Source organism: Dipodomys merriami, unplaced genomic scaffold (genome assembly GCF_024711535.1).
Source record: "Dipodomys merriami isolate MVZ:Mamm:240054 unplaced genomic scaffold, mDipMer1.0.p SCAF_4, whole genome shotgun sequence".
Lineage (NCBI taxonomy): Eukaryota > Metazoa > Chordata > Mammalia > Rodentia > Heteromyidae > Dipodomys > Dipodomys merriami.
The window spans coordinates 54,292,452-54,315,260 of record NW_027205603.1 but is presented as its reverse complement, the minus strand read 5'-3'; the positions used below and the strand labels follow the sequence as shown (position 1 = coordinate 54,315,260).

The 22,809-nt window shown below is 36.0% G+C and overlaps 1 protein-coding gene across 2 annotated transcripts in view; it reads right to left on the bottom strand.

Annotated features, from left to right (window-relative positions):
* Positions 1 to 22,809, bottom strand: part of Cpne3 (copine 3) — a 47,067-nt gene that overhangs the window by 9,232 nt on the left and 15,026 nt on the right. For both annotated transcript variants that reach the window (XM_069991019.1, XM_069991020.1), the window contains exons 5-13: positions 21,697 to 21,768; positions 19,554 to 19,637; positions 17,161 to 17,250; positions 11,583 to 11,681; positions 9,249 to 9,335; positions 6,505 to 6,564; positions 5,578 to 5,711; positions 3,901 to 3,955; positions 3,771 to 3,822 (exon numbers count right to left, since the gene is read on the bottom strand). In XM_069991019.1, the coding sequence (XP_069847120.1) occupies positions 3,771 to 3,822; positions 3,901 to 3,955; positions 5,578 to 5,711; positions 6,505 to 6,564; positions 9,249 to 9,335; positions 11,583 to 11,681; positions 17,161 to 17,250; positions 19,554 to 19,637; positions 21,697 to 21,768 (733 nt within the window). The remainder of the gene's footprint in view (positions 1 to 3,770; positions 3,823 to 3,900; positions 3,956 to 5,577; positions 5,712 to 6,504; positions 6,565 to 9,248; positions 9,336 to 11,582; positions 11,682 to 17,160; positions 17,251 to 19,553; positions 19,638 to 21,696; positions 21,769 to 22,809) is intronic.

Below are 22,809 nucleotides of genomic sequence, written 5' to 3'. Positions count from 1 at the left end.
GAAGTATTAATTCTAGTTAATTTGCCAGGCACTAGTGGTTCATGCCTGTAATCCTGGCTACTCAGGAGACTGAAATCTGAAGATCGTGGTTTGAAGTCAGCCCAGGTAGGGAAGTATGTGAGACTCAAGCACCAAGAAATTGGAAACTGAGCTGTGGTTCAAGTGGTAGCATGCTAGCCTTTAGGAAAAAAAAAAATCTCAAGAACAGTGGTGGGGGTGGGGGTAGGATCGGGTGGGGGGAGGGGAGGAGTATGGGAAGGGATGGGAAGGGGAAACAAAGGGGAGGCAACAATGCTTGATAAGAAATGTACTCATTATCTTGCCCATGTAATTGTAACTCCTCTGTACGATATTTTCACAATAAAAAAATAAAAATAAAATAAAAGGAAAAAAAAAAAAAGAACAGTGCCTAGGCCCTGAGTTCAAGCCCCAAAACCAGACCATACACAAACACACACACAAATCTAGCTAATTAAGTGATGCAAATGTTTACTTGATACTGTAAAGATTAGGCATGTACTGTATTTATTCTAAATAGTCACTTCAGGGTTACAAAAAAAAGTGTGCATTTGGCTGTAAAAACATTAATGAGTTTCCACTCTGCTCCAGTGAAAGGTAACATGAAGTTGAGCCAAAACAGGAAGTTGAGCCGAGATATTTGATTAACTATGTCTTTCATGACTAATAAGATGCTATAGCTGGGTGCTGGTGGCTCATGCCTGTAATCCTAGCTACTCAGGAGGCTGAGGTCTTATGATCGCAGTTCAAAGCCAGACTGGGCAGGAAAGTCCGTGAAACTCTTATCTCCAATAAACCACCAGAAAACCGGAAGTGGTTCTGTAGCTCAAGTGGTAGAGCGCTAAGCCTTGAGCTGAAGAGCTGAGAGACAGCGCTCAGGCCCAGAGTTCAAGCCCTATGACTGACCAAAAAAAAAAAAGAGAAAGAACTACCACCTGTTTTTTTCCTAGTTCTTTTTCTCTGCCTGACTTCCAAAACAAGAAACATCAAGAGCTGGAGTGGCATATCTATAATCTGAGCACTTAGGAGTCTGAGGCCAGCCTAAACTGCATAGTAAGACCTTATCTCAACAAAACAAAACAAAGAAACATGGAGCAGAGTTACAATCTAGCCACAAGTCAAGTGAGCAAGAAATAAACTGTTGACACTGTAAGACACTGAGATTTAGAGAATTTTTTATTTTATTTTATTACAACAGGAGAGCCTAGTGCTGTGACATTTGACTGACATTCTGGGAAAACAGACTGCTGATGAAACACATAATCTATATAGGCATGTTAAATATGCCTATAATAACAGAGACGGTAAGATGCAAGTAGAATAATAACATACTCAGAATTCCTTATAATACTTTTTGAGATCATCACAGAAAAATTCTTAATGCAAACCAGAACACGTCTCCTGCTTCAAAACTGTCCAACAGACTGCAGACTAACAAGGATCATATATCTGGTTTAAAAGCTTGTTTCACAAGATCAGTTCTCTCTGCTTAAAATTTAAGAATTCCAATAAACTCCTCTTGTTCATGTTGAACTTAGAAGAAACAATTTGTCTTATGAATGACCTTGACTAGAGTTAATCCAGCAGTAATAAACACAGTAACATTAACAAAGGCTAGAAACAAGTTCTCTCACTACAATGAAATACACTTTAGAAAAAATGGAGCCAATAACAATATTTCCCTCCACCTCTATCCTCTCTGCTTACTTTTAAACATGAAAGCATAAACAACTATCAATAGCCTTCCCTTCAATTCCGCAGCTAAAACTGAATCATCCTAAAAGCTTTCCTGTATATTACTAAATAGCCTGCATTTTCTAGGTAACTAAACTCCAACATTAACAAAGGGAATTTAGCTTCCTTGCCTTAAAATAAAGCTGCATTTTTTCTATACATAATTCTTTTTAATTTAAACTATTTTTTCCAGACTGTACATCAAAATTTAAAAAGTTGTGTTTGGTAAATAGCCTAAAGAAAAGCTAATTGCTTACACAGTAAATGAACTAAAATGAATTGTCACATGATGTAAGTTACCCATACTGACAATATAATTTCAATTGTGCCACAAGAAAGAAACATATTTCTTAAAAAGAATGTTTCTGCAATTTCAAACAGGGATAAAAGGGGTCATAATTGGCCACTAAAAATACATCAAAGGAACAAAGAATTAGTGTGGAGATGTATCCTGGAACAAAGTAGAAAACTTTTGTACCAATTTCCCCAATATTAATGAACATTATTTAGGAAGAAAAGGAAAGGATCTTTCTATCAACATATTTATTAAAAGTTATTAAAAGGGGGTTGGGAAGGTGGCTCAGTAGTAGAGTGATTGCCTTGCATGCATGAGGCTCTGGGTTTGATTCCTCAGTACCACATAAGCAGAAAAAGCCAGAAGTGGTGCTGTGGCTCAAGTGGTAGAGCACTAACCTTGAACTGAAGAACTGAGGGAAAGCGCCCAGGCTCAGAGTTCAGGCCCCACAATCAAAAAGAAAGTTATTAAAAGGACGCTTTGCAAAAAAATTAGCATATTCTCTAGAATTTTAAATGATGCCTCTAATACCACACCTATCTCTCCTCTAAATGGAAGAAGAAGAGGAGGAGGAGGAGGAGGAGGAGGGGGAGGGCGAGAGGAAGAAGAATAATTCAGTAGAAGACTTGGCGTTATAGGTTGACTGTGGTTAGAAAAACAAAAAGGAATATTTATATTTGAAGTAGAAAGTGAAAAGGGAAACAAAGACAAAAATCTGCCTCCTGCTCCCCACACAGAAGAAATGTACTACAGTAGTTCAATTCTTTGTTCCTTTTACTCCTCTCTCCATTTACAGAGTATTATGTGAACAGGTAATAATGAAAGATTGGACTCTGTCCACTTGTCTGAAAAGGTTTCCTCAGGGCTACAAAACTGAATTGCTTTTTTTTTTTTTTGGTTGGTCATGGGGCTTGAACTCAGGGCTTGGGCACTGTCCAGTCTAAGCTTCTGTGCTCAAGATTAGCATTCTATCACTTTGAGCTACCAACTCCACTTCTGATTTTCTGGTAGGAAATTGGAGATAAAATCATGATTTCCTATCGGGGCTAGCTTTGAACCTTGACCTTCAGACCTCAGCCTTCTTATTAGCTAGGACTGCAGGTGTGAGCCACCAAGGTCTGACCTAAATTGTTCCTTTTGTTAAAAATATATTTTACAAACTATATACATATATATGAGAATATTTTTTATTTTATTTTTTTTTTGGGGGCGGGATCCGGTCGTGGGGCCTGAACTCTGGACCTGGGCGCTGTCGCTCAGCTCTTCAGCTCAAGGCTAGCGCTCTACCAGTTGAGCCACAGTGCCACTTCTGGCTTTTTTTCTTTTTGCTTATGTGGTGCTGAGGAATCGAACCCAGGGCTTCATGCATGCAAGGCAAGCGCTCTACAACTGAGCCACCTTCCCAGCCCTATATGAGAATATTTTTATGTATGGTTTTTGTTGATCTTAACATTCTGATTGTTTTTGTACTGTTAAACCCTATAAAGTAGAATAACATAGCATAAATTATGACCTTCACCATCGTATTACTGATCGACTCTATATTATTACCACACTAACACCAACCTTGCACAGTTTTTATACTTTATACAACGGAAAGTTAAATGTGTCCTGAAACATAAATCAAACCTAGAATTGGAATTTCAGTACTTTTAAAATGCAAGAAAAACAGAGACTAGAGAGGCGCTCAATTTAAAAAATTCATGTTATTTTTTCAACTTACCATTACAGTAGGGATTGGCTGGATTAAAGTTTATTGGAAATTCATGGGATACCTGTCCAAAGACAAAAGACTGATGAGGTCTGGTTTGCTTTTCTCAGAAGAAATGCTTTTAAATGAGATTTCTTCTTACCTGCCACTGAGGAGGTATCTGAGCTCCAAAACCAAAAGCTGGAAACATTTTATCACTAAAAAGCAAATTAAAAAAAAAAAACTGAAATACTGTTTTTTCAAAAGAGCCTTTATATTTACTTGCAATAAAATCAATATAAGTTCCTTCTTAAAAAAATATTTTGATGTCTTAGAAAAGTAAAAAGATAAAACATACTTCTGTTGAACAACCTTTTCTTTTCTCTTTAAATCTTGTGCATTATCTCAATAAACAAATGTGTAAAAAAAAAACAAAAAACATAAAGCCCGGAAGTTTTTTGTTAATTTATAACAAACTCATTTGAACACAGGGTATGTTATGTTCATGCGCTACTCTTAGCTGTGTGGCCAGCTCCAAATCTACTCAAAATCTAGCCATTACAAATCTATTCAGAAAATTCTAGCTATGCAATTAAGTTACCCAATGTTGAAAGTCACAATTTTAAAAATACTAATTCAGTGATTGCAAAGGAAATAGATATGTTGAGAAAAAGGATTGGAAAAAATTATATTAAGTGAAGTAAGCCAGGCCCAAAGAAACATAGGTCCCATGGTTTCCCTTATTTACAATAATGAGTACATGTGTAGGACAAGCAGAAAAGGCCAAAAGCTATGTACATATGACTATATAAGATGATGTTAAGCGAAATGAACCCCAAGATAGGGACACAAATATCTTTTTTCTTTCTTGCTATTGTTTCTAATGTATTTATAATGTACCATGTGATTTTGTTGTTGCTTTGTATGTTCCTCCACCACAGTACAACCTCTATTTCACTGTATTTGATATCGGTGCCCTGCATCTTGTATATACACTTCTCTAATTCAGGGAGGGGAAGGGAAAAAACAAAATGCTTATATAAGGATACAGGTTGACCCATTGTAACAATGAGATGTACAAAACACTATGTTGAAAATGAACTTTACAACTTTGTGGAGGAGGTAGGAGGGAACGGATAGTAGGGGGCAAAGGAAGAGGCGACAATGCTCAATAGGAAATGTACTCATTACCTTGCTCATGTAACTGTAACCCCTCTGTACAGCATTTTTACAATAAAAACGAACAAAAAAAAAAGAAAAAGGCTTCACTACTGCTTACAAAGATGTCATCTGTATCACAACCACACCCACAACTTATTCCTAATGACTAAACCTAAAGGAAACAGATCCAAGGAACAAGAAGAATCTTATTGACTTCATTCAGCTAGTAAATAAGCAAGCTAGATGTAGCACATTATAGTTATCACAGCAAGAAATGAGAGATCAGAAAACTGTCATAAAGGGGCTGGGCACTGGTGGCTCATGCCTGTAATACTAGCTACTCAGGAGGCTGAGATCTGATGATCACAGTTCCAAGCCAGCCTGGGCAGGAAACACTTTGCAACTCACCTCTAAAAAGCTGAAAGTAGAGCTGTGGCTCAAGTAGTAGAGAACTATCCTTGAGGGATATAAAAAGCATAACAATAGTACCCAGGCCTTGCACAAAAAATAACAAATAAAAAACAGTCATGAAGAGAAAAATAAAAAAAAAACTGACCAAAAAAAAAAATAGCACCTTCATCCTATAATACCTATATACAGCAACGTATAATGAACAGAAATAATCCCTCCTGGGGAATTACAGGAACAAGTATTGTAGCATTCTCAAAGTCATACTCACGCATCATAATCTTGAATGACCAATCCCACAGACCAGATTGCAGTCAAATACTCATTGACACCATTGGGGCTAATGTAGTGAAGGGAATCAGGAGACCTTGGGTCACCATTGGAGCCAGTGAAGTCTACTCCCACCTGTCAAACAGAGTGAACAGCCCTTACTAAACAGAAGGCAGAGATACCTGTGCTTGGGATTCAAGAAACCTTCAAGAGACTGGATCCATTCATCCCAGAGCCTGATATTGACATTTCTTAACAAATGCCTATCAGTATTTCCATAGAAAATTAAACCATTAAAGCTTCAACATGAAATCATGTGCTGTTCTTATTTTTCTTGCTTCCCTAAGTCCCTAAATTCTGAATACAGGGATTACGTATAATCCCTACATCTGTAATTCATATGCATTTATATATGTAATTCAATCTCATGGATTGTGTTTTGTAAGTTTGTTTGATTAATAGTCCCTAGTCTTTAAATTACTGCAAGATAACGACTGGTATGTATATATCTGCTTTCTCTTAGGGCAAAGATATTCTCATCAACAAAGTCAAAAGTCCCATCATGAACCTGGACAATCTATAAGGTCTGTGAGGAGAACAAATAATAGTGTAAATTTTATTACAAAGTCAATTTGACTTATAAAAACAGTTAAAAAAAAATACTGCAAGGGCTGGGAATGTGGCTCAGTGGTAGAGTGCTTGCCTTGCATGCATGAGGCCCTGGGTTCGATTCCTCAGCACCACATAAGCAAAAAAAACCAGAAGTGGCACTGTGGTTCAAGTAGTAGAGCGCTAGCCTTGAGCTGAAGAGCTGAGGGACAGCACCCAAGCCCAGAGTTCAGGCCCCAAGACTGGCAAAAAAAAAAAAAAAAAAAATACTGCAAAATAGAGGGAAAAAGTCTATGTCAGAAAATTCAGTGTTACTTACAGTAAAATTCAGCTGACATCCTCCCATGATGTAGTCAAGGAATGTGCATTCTACTGTTATCTAAAGACAAACAGCAGGCTGTTAAAACTGAAGCTGGCCTACTACATAAGAGACACAAAAGCCTCCATGGCACATGGTTTGCAAAGTCTGTACATTGAGCAACACATGATATAAACTTGTGGAAATCACCCCAGGATTTGAGAATAAGGAACTCCTGTCCCTAAATGCCCCAAATCTGTTCGCTCTTACTTCAGGATAATTATGACAATGTTAAGATTACAAACAATGTTAATGGGAAAAAATGAAATGTATTCACTCTTTTTTTTTCTTTGGCCAGTCCTTAGACTTGAACTCAGGGCCAGGGCACTGTCCCTAAGCTTCTTTTGCTCAAGGCTAACATCCTACCACTTGAGCCACAGCATCACTTCTGGCTTTTTCCTGTTTATGTGGTACTGAGGAATCAAACCCAAGATTTCAACCATGCTAGGCAAGTACTTTACCACTAAGCCACATTCCCAGCCTTCACGTTAAGTTTTAGAGATTAGGAATGATCTTAACACGCTATCTTGAAGTTTGAACAAACATGGTCATCAAGATCTACAAATAAATAAATAAACCATCCTGATTCTCATACCTCACATTCTTTTCAGCTACAGAAAAGAAACTACTGCAAATTGTACTTAAGGGTTTCTGGTTGATCTGTGGTCATTATATTGGACTTTGTGGTATCCTATATTTCACAAGAAACATTCTTGGCAAACATTTTTCTTACCTTGTCCTACTAGTATATACTTGGGGTTGAATGCTTATTGAAACTGCATTTTTTTCTTTTTGCCTGTCCTGAGGCTGGGGATATCCCAGAGCTTTTTTTAAAATTTTTTTTATTTTTTAAAAAATAAAATTTTGGGGGAAAATATTGTACAGAGGGGTTACAATTACATGAGCAAGGTAATGAGTACATTTCTTATCAAGCATTGTCCAACCCAGATGTCCCTCAGCAGATGAATGGATCAAGAAAATGTGGTATATATACACAATGGAATTCTATGCCTCCATCAGAAAGAATGACATTGCCCCATTTGTTAGGAAATGGAAAAACTTGGAAAAAATTATATTAAGTGAAGTAAGCCAGGCCCAAAGAAACATAGGTCCCATGGTTTCCCTTATTTGCAATATCTAGTATATGTATGAGTCAAGCGGAAAAGGTCAGATAATGTGAGGTCAGGAAAATGAACACTTAGATATGTATTTTAATGTTTTTTTCTTTCATGCATGTGTTTCTAACGCATTTATAAGATTATCTCTTTGTTGCTTTGTATGTCCCTCCCCCACAGTATAACCCCTGCTTTCACTATATTTGATGTCAGTATAACTTGTGGAGGAGATGGGGAAAAACCAGTTGTTTAAGGATACAGGTGGACCTGTTGCAATAATGAGAAGTGCAAGTTGTCATGTCCAAAACGAGCTTTACAACATCGGTGCGGGGGGGGGGGGGGGAGGAGAAGGATTGGGATTGGGGGGGAGGGGGGAGGCTGGGAAGGGATGTGAAGGGTAAACCAAAGGAGGAGGGTGCAATGCTTGGTAAGAAATGTACGCATTATCCTGCCCATGTAATTGTAACCCCTCTGTACAGTATGTTCACAAATAAAATTAAATTAAATTAAAAAATAAAATAAAATAAATAAAATTTGGGGGGAAAATATTGTACAGAGGGGTTACAATTACATGAGCAAGGTAATGAGTACATTTCTTATCAAGCATTGTTGCCTCCTCCTTTGTTTTTCCCCTACCATCCCTTCCCTCCCATCTCCACAACTACACCGCCCCCCCACCAAATTGCAAAGTTCCTTTTTCAACATGGTATCTTATACATCTCATTGTTGCAATGAGTCAACCTGTATCCCTATTTAAACACACACACACAATGTGGTTTTTCCCTTCTCCTCCCCAAATTATACCAACATCAAATACAGTGAAAACAGGGGTTACACCGTGGGGGAGGGATATAACAAAGCAACAAAAAAATCACGTGGTACCTTATAGATATGTTAGAATCAATAGCAACAAAGAAAAAACCACTTGTGTCCTTATCTTGGGGTTCATCCAGAGCTTTTTTTGCTCAAGGTTAGCACTCTACCATTTGAGCCACAGTCTACTTTTGGTAGTTTATTGGAAATAAGAGCCCTGTGGAGTGCTTAGATAGGCTTAGAACCACAACCCTCAGATCTCAGCTTCCTGAGTAACTAGGATTACAGGCATGAGCCACTGGTACTAAAACTACATTCTTTTAGAACAACGAGATATCAACTATTTCCTAGCCTGAATTCCTTTTTTACTATAAAAAATATTTATAAAATTTTAGTAAGAATTCATAAATAAAACAATGTTTTAAAAATATTTTTTCACTGAAAGTTGGTCATTCTCCTTTCATTTATAACATTTCATCATGAAATTATAGTCAAAACAGATGAACCAGGTCAGGCAATTTCCACTTATAGGTTGGAAAAATACCAAGATTCTACATTGCTAAGGTAATGGAAAGTTTTAATATTTCTTGTCTGTTGTGTAGGAAGCAAAATTTCTTGAAAGACTTCATTATTCCTTACTCCATACTGTTTCTTTGGGTGACCAGATTATCCAGTGATTTTCAGTTGTCTAATTTTCAGTTGCACTTATCTGAAACAAATCAACTTGCAGGAGAACTCAAAATACGACCTGGTTATAAGTGACGAAAGCCAACCGACCTCACAGAGTTTCACACTGATAACACCTGAGTTCTTATAGCTCTTTTTCTTTTGTCTCTTCTTTTCATTTATGCATTCATATTCAATCTGTAAGAAGAGAGTAAAAAAATGTTAATTTTTTCACTATCAATATTCTAAATGCCAATGTAAATTTAAATGAACCACCATTTCCTCTTGGAATCAAACCACTTATGGTAGAGGTCTGTTGCAACATGCAACTCTGAACTACATAATGCATTAAGACAATGAAATCATTATTGATCAAATTTCCAACAATTAAGGTACTCTTAATAATTGCAAATGATTTAAAATAGTTTATGAGCATGAAATTTACCTATATTGGTAACTAATTTCTTTGCAAATATTCCAAATGATAACTTTTCTTCCCTATAATCAAGAAAGAAAATGCTACTCCTGGATGTTACCTATACAAAACAAAAACACATTTTGCTTAAAAATAAGCTATCATCACAAATCAGACATATGAAGCCCAACACTATGATAAACCCTATGGCAAAGATCATCTCTTTTCACAGGGAATATGGGTTAAAAAATGTATCTAATTTACGGACCACCCCTCACCATCAGAATGATCTTCTCTCCATCTCCAAACCACCATCCTTCTTTAATACTTGACTCTAGTCACCTACTGTATCTACCACTACTGTTATAATGACTGATCTCTATCCATCTACAACTATAGAAAATTCAGGTAATACACTCTGTTCTCAATTGTTTCTGTTCAGTAATTTTTTTTACTTTCACAGGTAAGGTTATAATCACCTCCAAATTAAACCTTTGAATTCTCACCATCTTGCCTATTAAGAACATTGAGAGATACTTAATCAATCCCCTATCATTACTTTTAGCTAATAGGAAGCTTCTTAGGTACACCATTAACAGCCATTCCTAATTTTCTAAGAATCAACATTAGGAAATATATTTGACATAATAATGTTAATTGAAATTATGTTAAAGGAATTCCTCAATGGTTCAAAACATGGACAGATATATCATAAACATTATATCCTAAACAGAATCTCATTAAAAAACATCTAAATTATTTTACTCTTTTCACTCATCCTTTTGCAATGTGTCTACCAAAAGGCATTGTGCTATATAATCTTTGATAACACAAATATGAGAACACATAGCCTTGTCCGTGGGTAAGACTTATTATGGAAGTAATGTTAAAAGTTTCACTCTAGGTTTGGTGGCACATGCCTATAATCCCAGCACTTGGAACAGAGATGCAAGACTCCAGGTTCAAGGCCAGCCTGGGCTAAAGAGCAAGACCGAAAGGTTTCAGAAGCACCCTCATAAATAAGTTGGAATGTTACATAATAAACTCAATGTGGTTAATACTGCCAAATGGTCTTATAAAAATTATGCCACTAGATTGTAGCTTATTATTATATAATTTAAAAGACAATGAATTAAGCTCCTGCCTTTCTTGTGGTTAAAGAAAAGTCAGAAAGAAGACTATAAATGCCTGTGAAAGAATCACATAAGGTACATAATAAAAGCCTAGGCATTTGTCTGGCAGTATAGATATTAATTATTGCAACGGAGGAACTACCTAAAGCCTTTAAAACTACAGATTTGAAATAAAATCATATATGCTATCTTAAACTAAAAGAAACCCAACCTCTGATACAAATATATTTGGCATGCATAGTTTATGACAGCTGCTTAGCCACACAGGATGGGTCTCAGAACTTCTTTCCAAGAGATGAGTATGAGCTACTTGTCTGCATGGAAACAGCTTGCCACTTTCAGACTCAGGAGTACTGCTTGCTCTCCTTAGGCCATGAATCAACTTGCCCTCAACCCTACTTCCAGAATTCAACAGTTCAGACTCTATAGCTAGGGGCTTCTACTGAAGTAAACAGGTGAACTCCCTGCCTATGTTGCCAGAAGGAAGCTGCTGGCCATGATGGATGAGACCTATTACTACAGCTCATGTTGCTCTTTCTTCTCCATGTGAGTTAAGTGGTGTTCCATTCATTGCTTGACTGTGTTATTAGGTTTTCTCTTCTAAGACACAGGGGCAAAAGTCACTTCCATTCCCAGTGAGTGATACTGTAATGATCTTTGCCTTCCTCCAAGTTGGTGGAGGTCCTCCACCAGGGGGGACCATTACATGGTGTTCCGTGAAACAAGAAACATACCCCAAGTATGAACTCTAGATTAGCTAGTTACCACACAAATAAAACCCATCAATTTGTGAAAATTATGCAATATGAAAAACACTGTGAACTATTTCTATACCAAAAGAAAAAATTAATACTAAACACAGCTAGACTATATAGTACATGCAAAGATAAAACTTACAGGTGAATTCCTGGAAGCTTCTTTCAGTTTTGTCATGGTGGTTTGAAATGTTCCAATAAGATCATGTGATCCATCATTGTCATAATCATAACACTCTACCTGGAATTGTATGATAAAAAGTATGTAAATCAATAGAATCTTATTAACAAGTATCTAAGTATTAGGTACTTGTTAATAAGAAATGCCTTTGTAAATAAACCAAGTGAAAATGCTTAGTATGAAACCCTACCTGCACAAGTAGGAATTAACTCTAGAGAAGTTATGTTAAAATCCTTTAAACCCCAACTGTCCTTAAACTCCCAGATAAATCAGAGGCAAGGAAACTCTGCATTTAACGTTTCCAGCTCCTCTGGCATGGCCTTTACAAGTGCTGGTAAAAGATAAAAAACACTCATTTTCCCAACTGTTTCTTCACTGTTTTATCATCAGTACCACTCACTATATGGCTATAGATCATAATCTGGAGAAAGGCAGTCAATATCCTAGGCAGCTAAAAAAATTATAATGAAATCCTAAAACTATGAAAATTTAAAATGATGGAAAATGTATTTCATTGCCTGCACTTTGTATCAGAGGTTAGATATGAAGTCAGATTTTCATCATTCTGAAGATCAGAACTCTTATATAAATGGAAAATTCTAGGAAAAAGATATTTAGACCACTGAGGAGTCTTCACTGCATCTTCCTTTTCCTACTCCTTTTCCTTTGCCATGAAAGACACAATGAGCTGCAAAATAAGATATAGATTAAGAGCTCTAGATTGAGTTTCTCTCTCTCTCTCTCTCTCTCTCTCTCTCTCTCTCTCTCTCTCTCTCTCTCTCTCTCTCTGTCCTCCCTCCTTCCCTCTTGCAAACAGACAAGATTGTTTTATTTGCTTTAGTTTTGTATGAGGTTGACTAATGAAATGTAAACTAAAGTAAAAAGTAAATGTCTTTCCAAATACTAAACTTCTTTCCAAAGGGAAAAAATTAATGGGAAAAAAATAAAGTCATGACTATTAGCAAACTGAGGTGTTCAAAGGAATCTAAACACTGACCATAATGGTTGTAAATATTCAGCAACAATGTTTTATACTACTTCATGATCTTAAAACAGATTATTTCATTTCTGTTAAGTGGCATTGGGCAATAAGAGCATTGTGAGCTACAGTGGAATCCTTCTATTCTTTTTTTTTTTTTAGAACTAAAACTTGGAGAATTTGAACAGAAAGTCTTTAATTGGTGGTATGCTTTGTGTGGTAACCAATATGGGTACAGTAAGGTTATGCTTTGAGAGCTTCTGGAGCTTCTTTCAAAATAAAAGCTTATTAAAGGAATTTACATTAATGCTGGCCAATACACAGCTCCATCATGCCCCTACCCCTTTCGGTGGTTGTATTAATCCTCAACTTAATAGTCAAAATGTTATATATTCACTTGGCAGAGTGATAGTTTTTCTGCTCAGTCCTAAACAATGACAGCTACAAAACTGGAAATCTTTCATTCCTTACTTGATTTTCATTCCTCTTTGGAAACAGTAAACGTCTATCAAGTGAAAAAAGCAGGCAATTGTGAGAAACAGTACAAGATTTTGTTAAGAAAAGCTTCATAGGCACTTTGGTAACTGTTCTAATCTGACATTCTCACTCTTGTCATATATATCTTCAATATCCAATTTAAAGCTACATCCCTTTATCTGACTTTTTATTGGATCAAGAGAAAAGAAAAGTAATAGTTTTAATGATTTTTTTCTAGAGGACATAAAATACTATCTTAATATTTTAGCAAGATCAATTCAGCAGACATGTTTTATTATACACAATGAAATGTTACATTTTAGATTTCATTCAGGGAACAACAATATATATTTAAGCAAGATTAATCTTTCATAAAGCCTAGATTTTATTTAAACCAATCTCATCAAGAAGTATGTTTGACTGAAGTTTCAAGAAGTATAAAATATATTTTTACTCTAAAAGTTTGCACTACTATCTACAAACACACACACACACACACAAGAAAGTCTCCCTGAAGATGGACATAAGATTTTTCTGTGTGCCAGTCCTGGGGCTTGAACTCAGGGCCTGGGCACTATTCCTGAGCTTTCTCACTAAAGGTTATCACTCTACCACTTGAGCCAAGGTCTGCCTCTAGCCTTTTGGAAGTTAACTGAAGATAAGACTCTCATGGACTTCCCTGCCCAGGCTGGCTTTGATTTGCAATTCTCAAATCTCAGTCTCCTAAGTACCTAGGATTACAGGCAATAGGCATGAGCCACCAATGCCTGGTTAGATGTAACATTTTAAATGCTAGCCTATGTTCAAATAAAGTTTGAGGCAAGATGGTTTATGTCATTTAATTTCTCTCTTTTCAAGAATTCAAGCGCTAAGTACTATTGATTATTAAGCACAGGTATCAGAAGAACTTATGAAATTTAAATATATGCTTGGTATACATTTACGCATATGTATGTATGTAGAAGAACACACCCCCACACAGTGCATTCCCATTGTAAGCATGGTGGTAGCATGCATGATTATTTCTCTTATGTACTCAGTCATATTATGGAAATACATGCTTGAGTGATGACACATTACAGCACAGAAAGTACTGAGGATTCTGACTTTATCTCTGCTCTGTAATTCTTCACTGCTTCTCTAAGTCATTTCTGACATTCACTAAACCACAAAAGTATGACTATCTGATGTTGCAAAGAAATGCAGAACTAGAGAAATAAAGTCAGTGACAAAAAGGCAAAACAAATTGTGAATAATTAAAAAACAAACTGAGAAATTTTGAAGAATGGAACACATTCATCAAAACTAAGAAAGTCAATTTACTTACTACAATAAATTAGCTCTGTAAGCATATCACTGCAAGTAAAAAAGTTTTTAGAAAGTTTTGTTGTTAGCATTATCAATATAAACAATCAAATCATTACAGATTAGATCTAATGGTGCCCAGTATTTTTAATGTGAAAAGCAAAAGTTCTGTAATTGATCTAATAATACAAATTATTATTATAGCTTCTTTTCTACAATTTACATTATTCCTAGATTTTCACTGCATTTGACTTACCTTACAAATCATAGTTAACAATCACTTTTAAAGTTTAAGAAATTAAGTAGTTTTCAAAAATAACAGCATTCTCTACAGTGTCTTCCAATTTTCAAAATGTTCACTTTCATGATTTCACCTTTACTTTCTTGTATGGGAGAAGTTATTACCTCCATCATGTTAGTAAAGACGTTAGGCTGATGTGCCCAGCATCCATTATCTTGTTAAAGGGCTTGAACTGTGGTCTGACTTCAAATCCTGTTTCATAATCCTATTCTACTTTTAATACATTGATTACAATAAGAAAATTAAAAATGAGAAAAAAAATCATGAGTAAAAATCCTTGGACTACTGAGCTTTAAACATAAGAAAGTCTTCCATTTTATTGTATCTCTCTAGAACTTATTTCTTAAATATATCAATGCATTTGTTTCTAATGCCTATAAATACAAATAAACTGTTTAATTAAAAAAAAACTGGTAGGGCAGCCAGGGGCTGGTGTCTCAGACCTGTAATCCTAGCTATGGAAGAGGCTGAAATCTGGAGAAATGTGGCTCAAGTCTATCCCAGCAAAGGCTGTGAAACTCTGAAGAGTCCATGAGACTGTCTCCAAAGTAACAAAGTAAGTAGAGAAGTGCAGCACCAGCTGAGCAAGCAAGCAAATTGAGTAAGAGTGGGAGGCCTGACTTCAAACTGTGGTAACAGCACATTCAAAAGTTTTCTCCTTTTCCTCATTAGAGCAATGCCACCACTATTCTCCTCCTTACTATGGGTAGGAGGAACATCTGGGTTCTTAGGGTAACATCTGCTTTGAAATATGCAAGGGATACACTCAAGTAAAGGGCATAGTTTCCATTTACAAAGCAATGAAATCATAGTTAAAAGAAAAAATATTAATTTAGACATTTATTTCTAAAAATATTGAATAAAATAGAAATTATACTGATGAAACATTAGGTCAACAAATTTATTAAACATGCCTTCTTCAAACAGACTTCTGTACTAACTAGAACACATTTTTATTTCAGCAATAGCATATATACATAAAACTCAGTTCTGTAGGTATGTAATAAATCATTGACTTTTATTTTTGACTCTTTTATTTTTATTTATTTGGTCGGAGCTTGAACTCTGAGCCTGGGTGCTGTCCCTCAGATCTTCAGCTCAAGGCTAGCGCTCTACCACTTGAGCTACAATGCCATTTCCAGTTTCCTGGGTGGGTTTATTGGAGATAAGAGTCTACAGACTTTCCTGCCTGGGCTGGCTTTGAATCATGATCCTCAGATCTCAGCCTCCAGAGCAGCTAGGATTATTGGCATGAGCCACTAGAGCCTGGTCTTTTGACTCGTTTAATTTGCATATGTTAGTTATACAAGGAGGGTTTCACTGTGATATTTCCACCTGTACACCATATACCTCAATCAATCTCACTTTTTCACTCTTCCCCTTCTGCTCCACCTTATAAAAACATAATGCAAATAAATATATTGGCCATATTCATCATTACTCTCTTTTTCAGTCTTCTCCCTCTCTCTGGTACTGTAAGTGTTTCCTGAAAATTATATATATATTGCACCAAGGGATTTCACTGTGGTATTTCAGATGCATATCTATATATCTATATATCTCTATATATAGATATATTTTTTTTCTCAGAATAGGCTTCTCTATTGCTTTATCAGCCCGCCTTCCCAATCCCCTATTAACCAACAATTCTCCATGAGGTTCCTTATGCCCTCTTCATACAAAGCTGCAGTCAATATTCAAATTCCATCTTTCTTTTTCTTTTGTTCATTCTTTCTTTCCTTTCCCCTTATCCTCTCACATAATACCATCATTAGAATAGTGTTCTATGCATATATGTATAAATTTATGTACACAGGTATATATGTGTGGGTGTGGGTGTGCGCATGTCCATGAAATAATTTACTTTAAAAATATTAACTTGAATAAGATAATATATGTGTATTTACATATATATTTATTATATATGTCAGTTCCTAACCTAGGATGGTTGGACATAATATTTTTGGTTTTATGGTAGTGTGAAAGTGAGACCATCAGCAGAAACTGTACATTAAGTTTTGAATTTTGGTATCTTCCTGGGCTAATGATGGGTAATAAGATTCTCTTGCAGGCTCACTCCTGCACTCACATGCGCACACGCATGCACACACACACACACACAAACTCTAAAAGGACTATCTTGCAATGTGGGGTAACAGCAGCAAGCTGAAGCTCCCATCAGCTACATGACCACTTAGATAAATAGCAGATACTTTACAGCATATTGTGTTGCTAAGCTATAATGTTTGGTAAGTAGTGTATGAAATGCATCTTTAGAATGATATTTGCTTTCTTCTTTTTCTTTTTTTGGGGGGAGGGGTGCTGGAGATTGAACCCAGGCTTATGCACACAAACAACACAGTTACCAGTCAGTTACGCACAGATTAACCTAATGATATTTCAAATTGATGATGGATTTATCAATATATAAACCCACTGGTTAAGTCATATAACAGCTACATAGAATTTCAAATTACCTTAATGATTTTGTCCATATCTCCATAGCACAGGGAGTTAAGAGAGATTTTAAAAGGCTTCCAAACAGGATTCAAGTTATTCTTAATAACCTATAAAAATGTGGATTAAAAGATCTATTAGAACAATATCTAATTCATTAACATTTTGCTCTTGCCTTTCCAAAGCTCTTACTACATTCTATTATTCACCCATAAATTTTGACCCACTTCTTTCAATTAAAAAAAACTAGCTAGGACAACATTATATAACTGTCTCATGAAAATTTTAATAAATTGTCCAATTGTAGCACATTCCTCAGAAAAGATGAAAACCACATAGGAAATATGTTCACCTCATCTTTAGAAAGTGTAGCCAGCTATGGCAGGGTGACAGATGCCTGTAATCCCAGCACTCAGGAGGTTGAGACAGAGGATAACAATTTTGAGGTCAGCCTAGACCACAAAGGGAGACCATTTCTTAGAAAATCACAGAAAATAAGAAAGGAAGAGGAGGAAAAAAAGAGAGGAAGAGAGGAAGAAAGGAGGAAGGAGTGGAGGGAGAGGAGGAAGGGGAAGAGCAGGGAGGGAAGAAAAGGAGTGAGAAGAAGAGAGAAGAAAACTGAAGCTTGCTGTTAGATACTAGGCATTTCATTGAAGACGACCATGGAATAAGAATTGGTAAGAATTAACCTTGTTAGATTTAAGTTTGAGAAAATTTATAATTTAAAATTTTTTAGTGACATATAAATACTTGTACACAAATATATGTTTCCCAGCTCTGTACACTGAAAAACCTGAAAACAATGATATAGCTTGGTATCAATGAGCTCTTCTAGTATTAATTTGTTGAAGTCTAAATCCAATCCCAATGCCTCTTAGAGAAGTACAGTGTCTTCTGAGAAATGGGTCATTCCAACTTTGGGACAGGATAAAATAAAAAACATACTCTATAATAAATTAAGAGATTGCTTTGAAACAAATAGGGTCACAATGAACTCAGAAACTATTTGAAGAAGCCTTTCCTACATAGATATGGATTCAAATGAGCAGCAAAAATAATGATATTAAGAATTATAACAATCCAAGTATTTACAAAGATACAAAAAGAAAACCATTTTCAACCCATTTTAACCAATTCATCAACTGTTTTAACCAAAGAGCATCAACAGATGCCATAACCATTAGTAAGCAATTCATGTAATTACACATCATGTATTTACTTATTAATTACAAGAATAAAAAAAATGAAACCAGGCACCAGTGGCTCACACCTGTAACCCTAGCTACTCAGGAGGCTGAGATCTGAGGATTAAGGTCCATAGCCAGCCCAGGCAGGAAAGTCCATGAGACTCTTATCTCCAATTAACCACCAGAAAACCAGAAATGGTGCGGTGGCTCAACTGGTAGAGTGCTCGCCTTGAGCTGAAGAGCACAGGGACAGTGCCCAGGCCTAGAGTTCAAGCCCCACAACTGACCAAAAAAAAACATAAAAAACAAAAAACAATGGGGACTTTATTGTGGCAAGATCTTATGGTCATCAGCTTAAAGCAATCAAGTCTAGCATCGTCCAAACTGAGTGCTCAGATGATGGACCACACAGAGAGTTTTTAACAGATATGTTTGATCTCAATCTAGATGTGAAAAAAAGAGAAGATTCTAGTATATTCGACATTCTGGTCTTAATTATTCAAGAGTTTCAATGACATGAAAGTATAAGGAAGAAAATAAGAGCCCTATATTAGTAGCATAAGATCCAATGAACCTTCAATGGATCCTAGACAAAGCAAAACAAATCAGAATGTACCTAAGAAGTGTGGGACAACTGAGGACACCTGAATTCCTACATAGAATGACAATGTTAAACCAGTGGTAATTTTCTCAGGTATGGTAATGTAGAATGCCTTTTCTCCTTCAGTACTAGGGTTGGAAAGAAGAGCCTTGCGTTTGCTAAGCAGGTGCTCTTCTACTTCAGCCATACCCACCCACTCAGAATGCCCTTGATTTTGAAAACTGCTGCTATAGTATTTATAAATGGTCTTAATGTCCTTGCTTGTATTAGAAGAGTTTTACAAAGGGAAAGTGTACGTGTGCATTAAGTGTGTATGTTCATACGTGTTCAGAAACAGAGAGAAAGGGTACACTAGAGCTAGAGGTGACAAGTGTGTGCAGGGATGAGCAACAGTGAATTCAGTGAGGGGAAAACAAATGTTCTTTAGGTTACCTAAAGTTTTTAAACAAAAATAATTAAGCATACTAGCATCTCCTCATTAAAAGCAAAAAAAGTAAGCATGCTAACTTAGTATTTATATCCAAACTGAAATTAATGTTCCAATAAATATTTAATCTTTGAAAAATTCAGATAACTAGAATTCCAAAGAAAACTTCCACTCTACTTTTCAGATTCAGATTTTCACCTCTGTTCGATGAACCATTAGCCAGTTTCCATCTGATGTCTGCTTGTGAAATTCCAGGTATGGATCTGACTTTCCAAAAAGATCCTACATTTGAAATAAACAAACACATTCATTCTCCTCTGAAACATGTGTGAACACATTATATGCTTGTAACCTTTTGGTCTAACTCATGTATGAGTTTAAAATTTCTAATGTAAATCCCATCATTGTTCTCAAAACACATGCATTCACACTTGCACACAAATGTACAAATAATTCCAAAATGACATATAAATCAATAGTAGAGGACAAATTAGTGGTATAATTATGGATGATTTAATTTTTTTCACTTTCTGTCTTTATTTTGAAAGACATATACTACTAAGTATATGTGACTTGCTATTTTTTAAAATGAGAGCACTTGCTAATACTTTGTGCAAGTATGTTTCTGAAGTAAAGATTTATTCCATCGTAACAACACCCCATATTTAAAATCCAAGATAATACTCCTTCAATGAACATGAAATTTAATGCAAGCAAATATAACATGTAGTATGCAGCAAAAAGTTTAAACAAAATGATTATGCAGAACTTTTTACCTTATCGCTCAGAAGGATCTTACATTAATGAAATAAGCCTCCCAGAGTCCCTCACATTATAAAACTAAGAACAGAATCCTACTTAGATTAGTTAATATTGCAAAAACACATTAACATACCATGTGACTTATCTTAAAAATATTTCCATGGGAAAGGCACAATTTGCTTACTACCATTTTGAAGACTAGAAAACAAACTTTTCTTCAAAGGTCATTAAACTGTTAAGTTCCTAACTCTGACCTCCAAGGGAAACAACAAGGTGAAAAAAATATCTTTTATGAAACATTTACTTAAAGGGCCCAGGCTAAAGAATTACTAGTGTATACCACCATACCAAATCATTTAGTTCTTTAAAAAAAAAGTCATTTCTAGTCAGGCTCTGGTGACTCACACCCATAATCATACCTACTCAGGAGTCATAGTTCGAAATCAGCCTGGGCAGGAAAGTCCGTGAGACTCTTATCTCCAACTAATGACCAAAAATCAGGAAGTGGAGCCATGACTCAAGCAGTAGAACACTAGCTATGAGCAAATCTCAGAGACAGTACCCAGGCCCAGAGTTCAAGCCCCAGGAGCAGCACAAAAAAGTAAGTAAATAAGTCTTGTCTATTAAACGTGATGGCATATTCTGCAATCACTAAACTCAAGAGCTCTAGAAACAATGAGGAATAGTATACAACAAATTGTGAGCATCTCTGCCCACACATAGCTGCTACATACCAATTCCCCTAAAGATGGTAAGACTGCTCTTAATGTGCCTGCCAGTTTGGAGCAGAGCTTCATTTTAAAAACCTCTGACCATAACTGTCTTGCCACAGAGCAAGGACTCTAAAGATCACTAAGGTCATGCCAAAAGGTCTCAGGAATAAACTAAAAGAAGTACCCTCAAAGGAAGGTTCGGATACTTTGAACAAGTTAGCCCATTATAGTTCATAATGTTTAAATCATGAGTTGATACTGATTCTGAAAAAAAAAATAAAACAAAGTAAACCAAAAATCTCATGGTTATACTTACAGAATGCTAAGGAACCAGCTTCATCAAAAAATGGTAAATATGGGGGGAAAAAAACCAAATGCTTCAATTTGCCTTCCTCTGTAGATTGTTCTCAAAATAGCTAATGTAGGAAAATGTCCCTCCAAGAAGCATTCTTGTTAGGAAATAAGCAATTGGGTGCTGACTTTTGAAAACAAAAAGAGTAACTTATCAGCAGTAAACCACTAATCCAACTACTGTCTTTGCATAACTTTTATAAAAACATCAATGCTTTTATTCACTTCTTGTATTAATCTAAACAAATTCTTTGATAACATCTATGTGAAAGACAAAGTGAAGGGAAATGTATTCTGCACACACACACACACACACACACACACACACACACACACACACACACACACACACACACACACACACACACACACACACACACACACACACACACACACACACACACACACGTGGGGGAAGTAACTGAAAAGCTATGCTAACTGAATTGCAAATTGAATTTTTTTTTCAATGTGAGGCAAACCTGGTATTTCTTGTTGAATTTGCATAATCTACCCACCTTATTATCCAGTTTTCTGGCTTCCATTTCAAATAAGACCACTCTATTATCCTTTATTTCTTCTGCTGAAATCTGAGTAGAGAAGGTAAATGAAAGAAAACCTGATAAGTGATGCTGATAACCTTATGAACCAAGTGCTTTTTATCTAATAGTATAGAAAGTCTATTTTAATATATATGACTTCTAAAATAATACTATTAACAAACATTTACCTATTCTTATATGTGTGTGAAATAAGTATTTTTGCCAAATATACCAAGTATACATTATGCAACTCTCTTTTTAAATTCAGTTGCCTAAACTGAATATTTTCTATTCCACAGAGAAATCAAAGCCCTGGAAGATTTGGACAAAACTAAAATAGCTCCAAACATAAATAAATATGAAGAAATCAAATTTGGGACAACTCTTTAAAGTGTGTTTTCATCCAATGAAACTGAATTACTTCACTTAAAAACAAATCCCAAACAAAGCTCAACAAGAAATGTACTGATTACCTTACTCATGTAACTGTAACCCCTCTAAAGAACATCTTTACAATAAAATTAAATTAAAAACAAAAAACAAAAACAAATCCCAGGCTATCAAGCCCTAAAAGTCATAAAGCTAACTAGTGATAATCTTCTGTCTCATGAAAATCAACATTCCCAACAGTCTGAACATTCGTTGACCTTTGAAAATCTAACCTAGAACTGTTCCCAGGATCCCAAATTCCACTGTACTACAGAGTGAATCCTTCCCTGAAACCTTTCTACCTCAGTGTACTTGAGAATCTGCCTCTTCAGTCCCTGATACTTTTTTTTGTTGGTCATGGAGCCTGAACTCTGGGCCTGTGCACTGTTCCTCAGCTCTTCAGCTCAAAGTTAGGGCTCTACCACTTGAGCCACAGCATCACTTCTGGCTTTTTCTGTTTAGGTGGTGCTGAGGAATCGAACCCAGGGCCTCATGTATGTGAGACAAGCGCTCTACCACTGAGTCACCTTCCCAGCCTCGCTGATACTTCATTTTTATGAACTGACAGGAACTGAAAGGATGGAGGAAACAAAAGCAGAATCTTGTTCTCATGGTATCTTAATACCTGCATTGTTCCTTTCCAAACAGCACGTTCCAGAA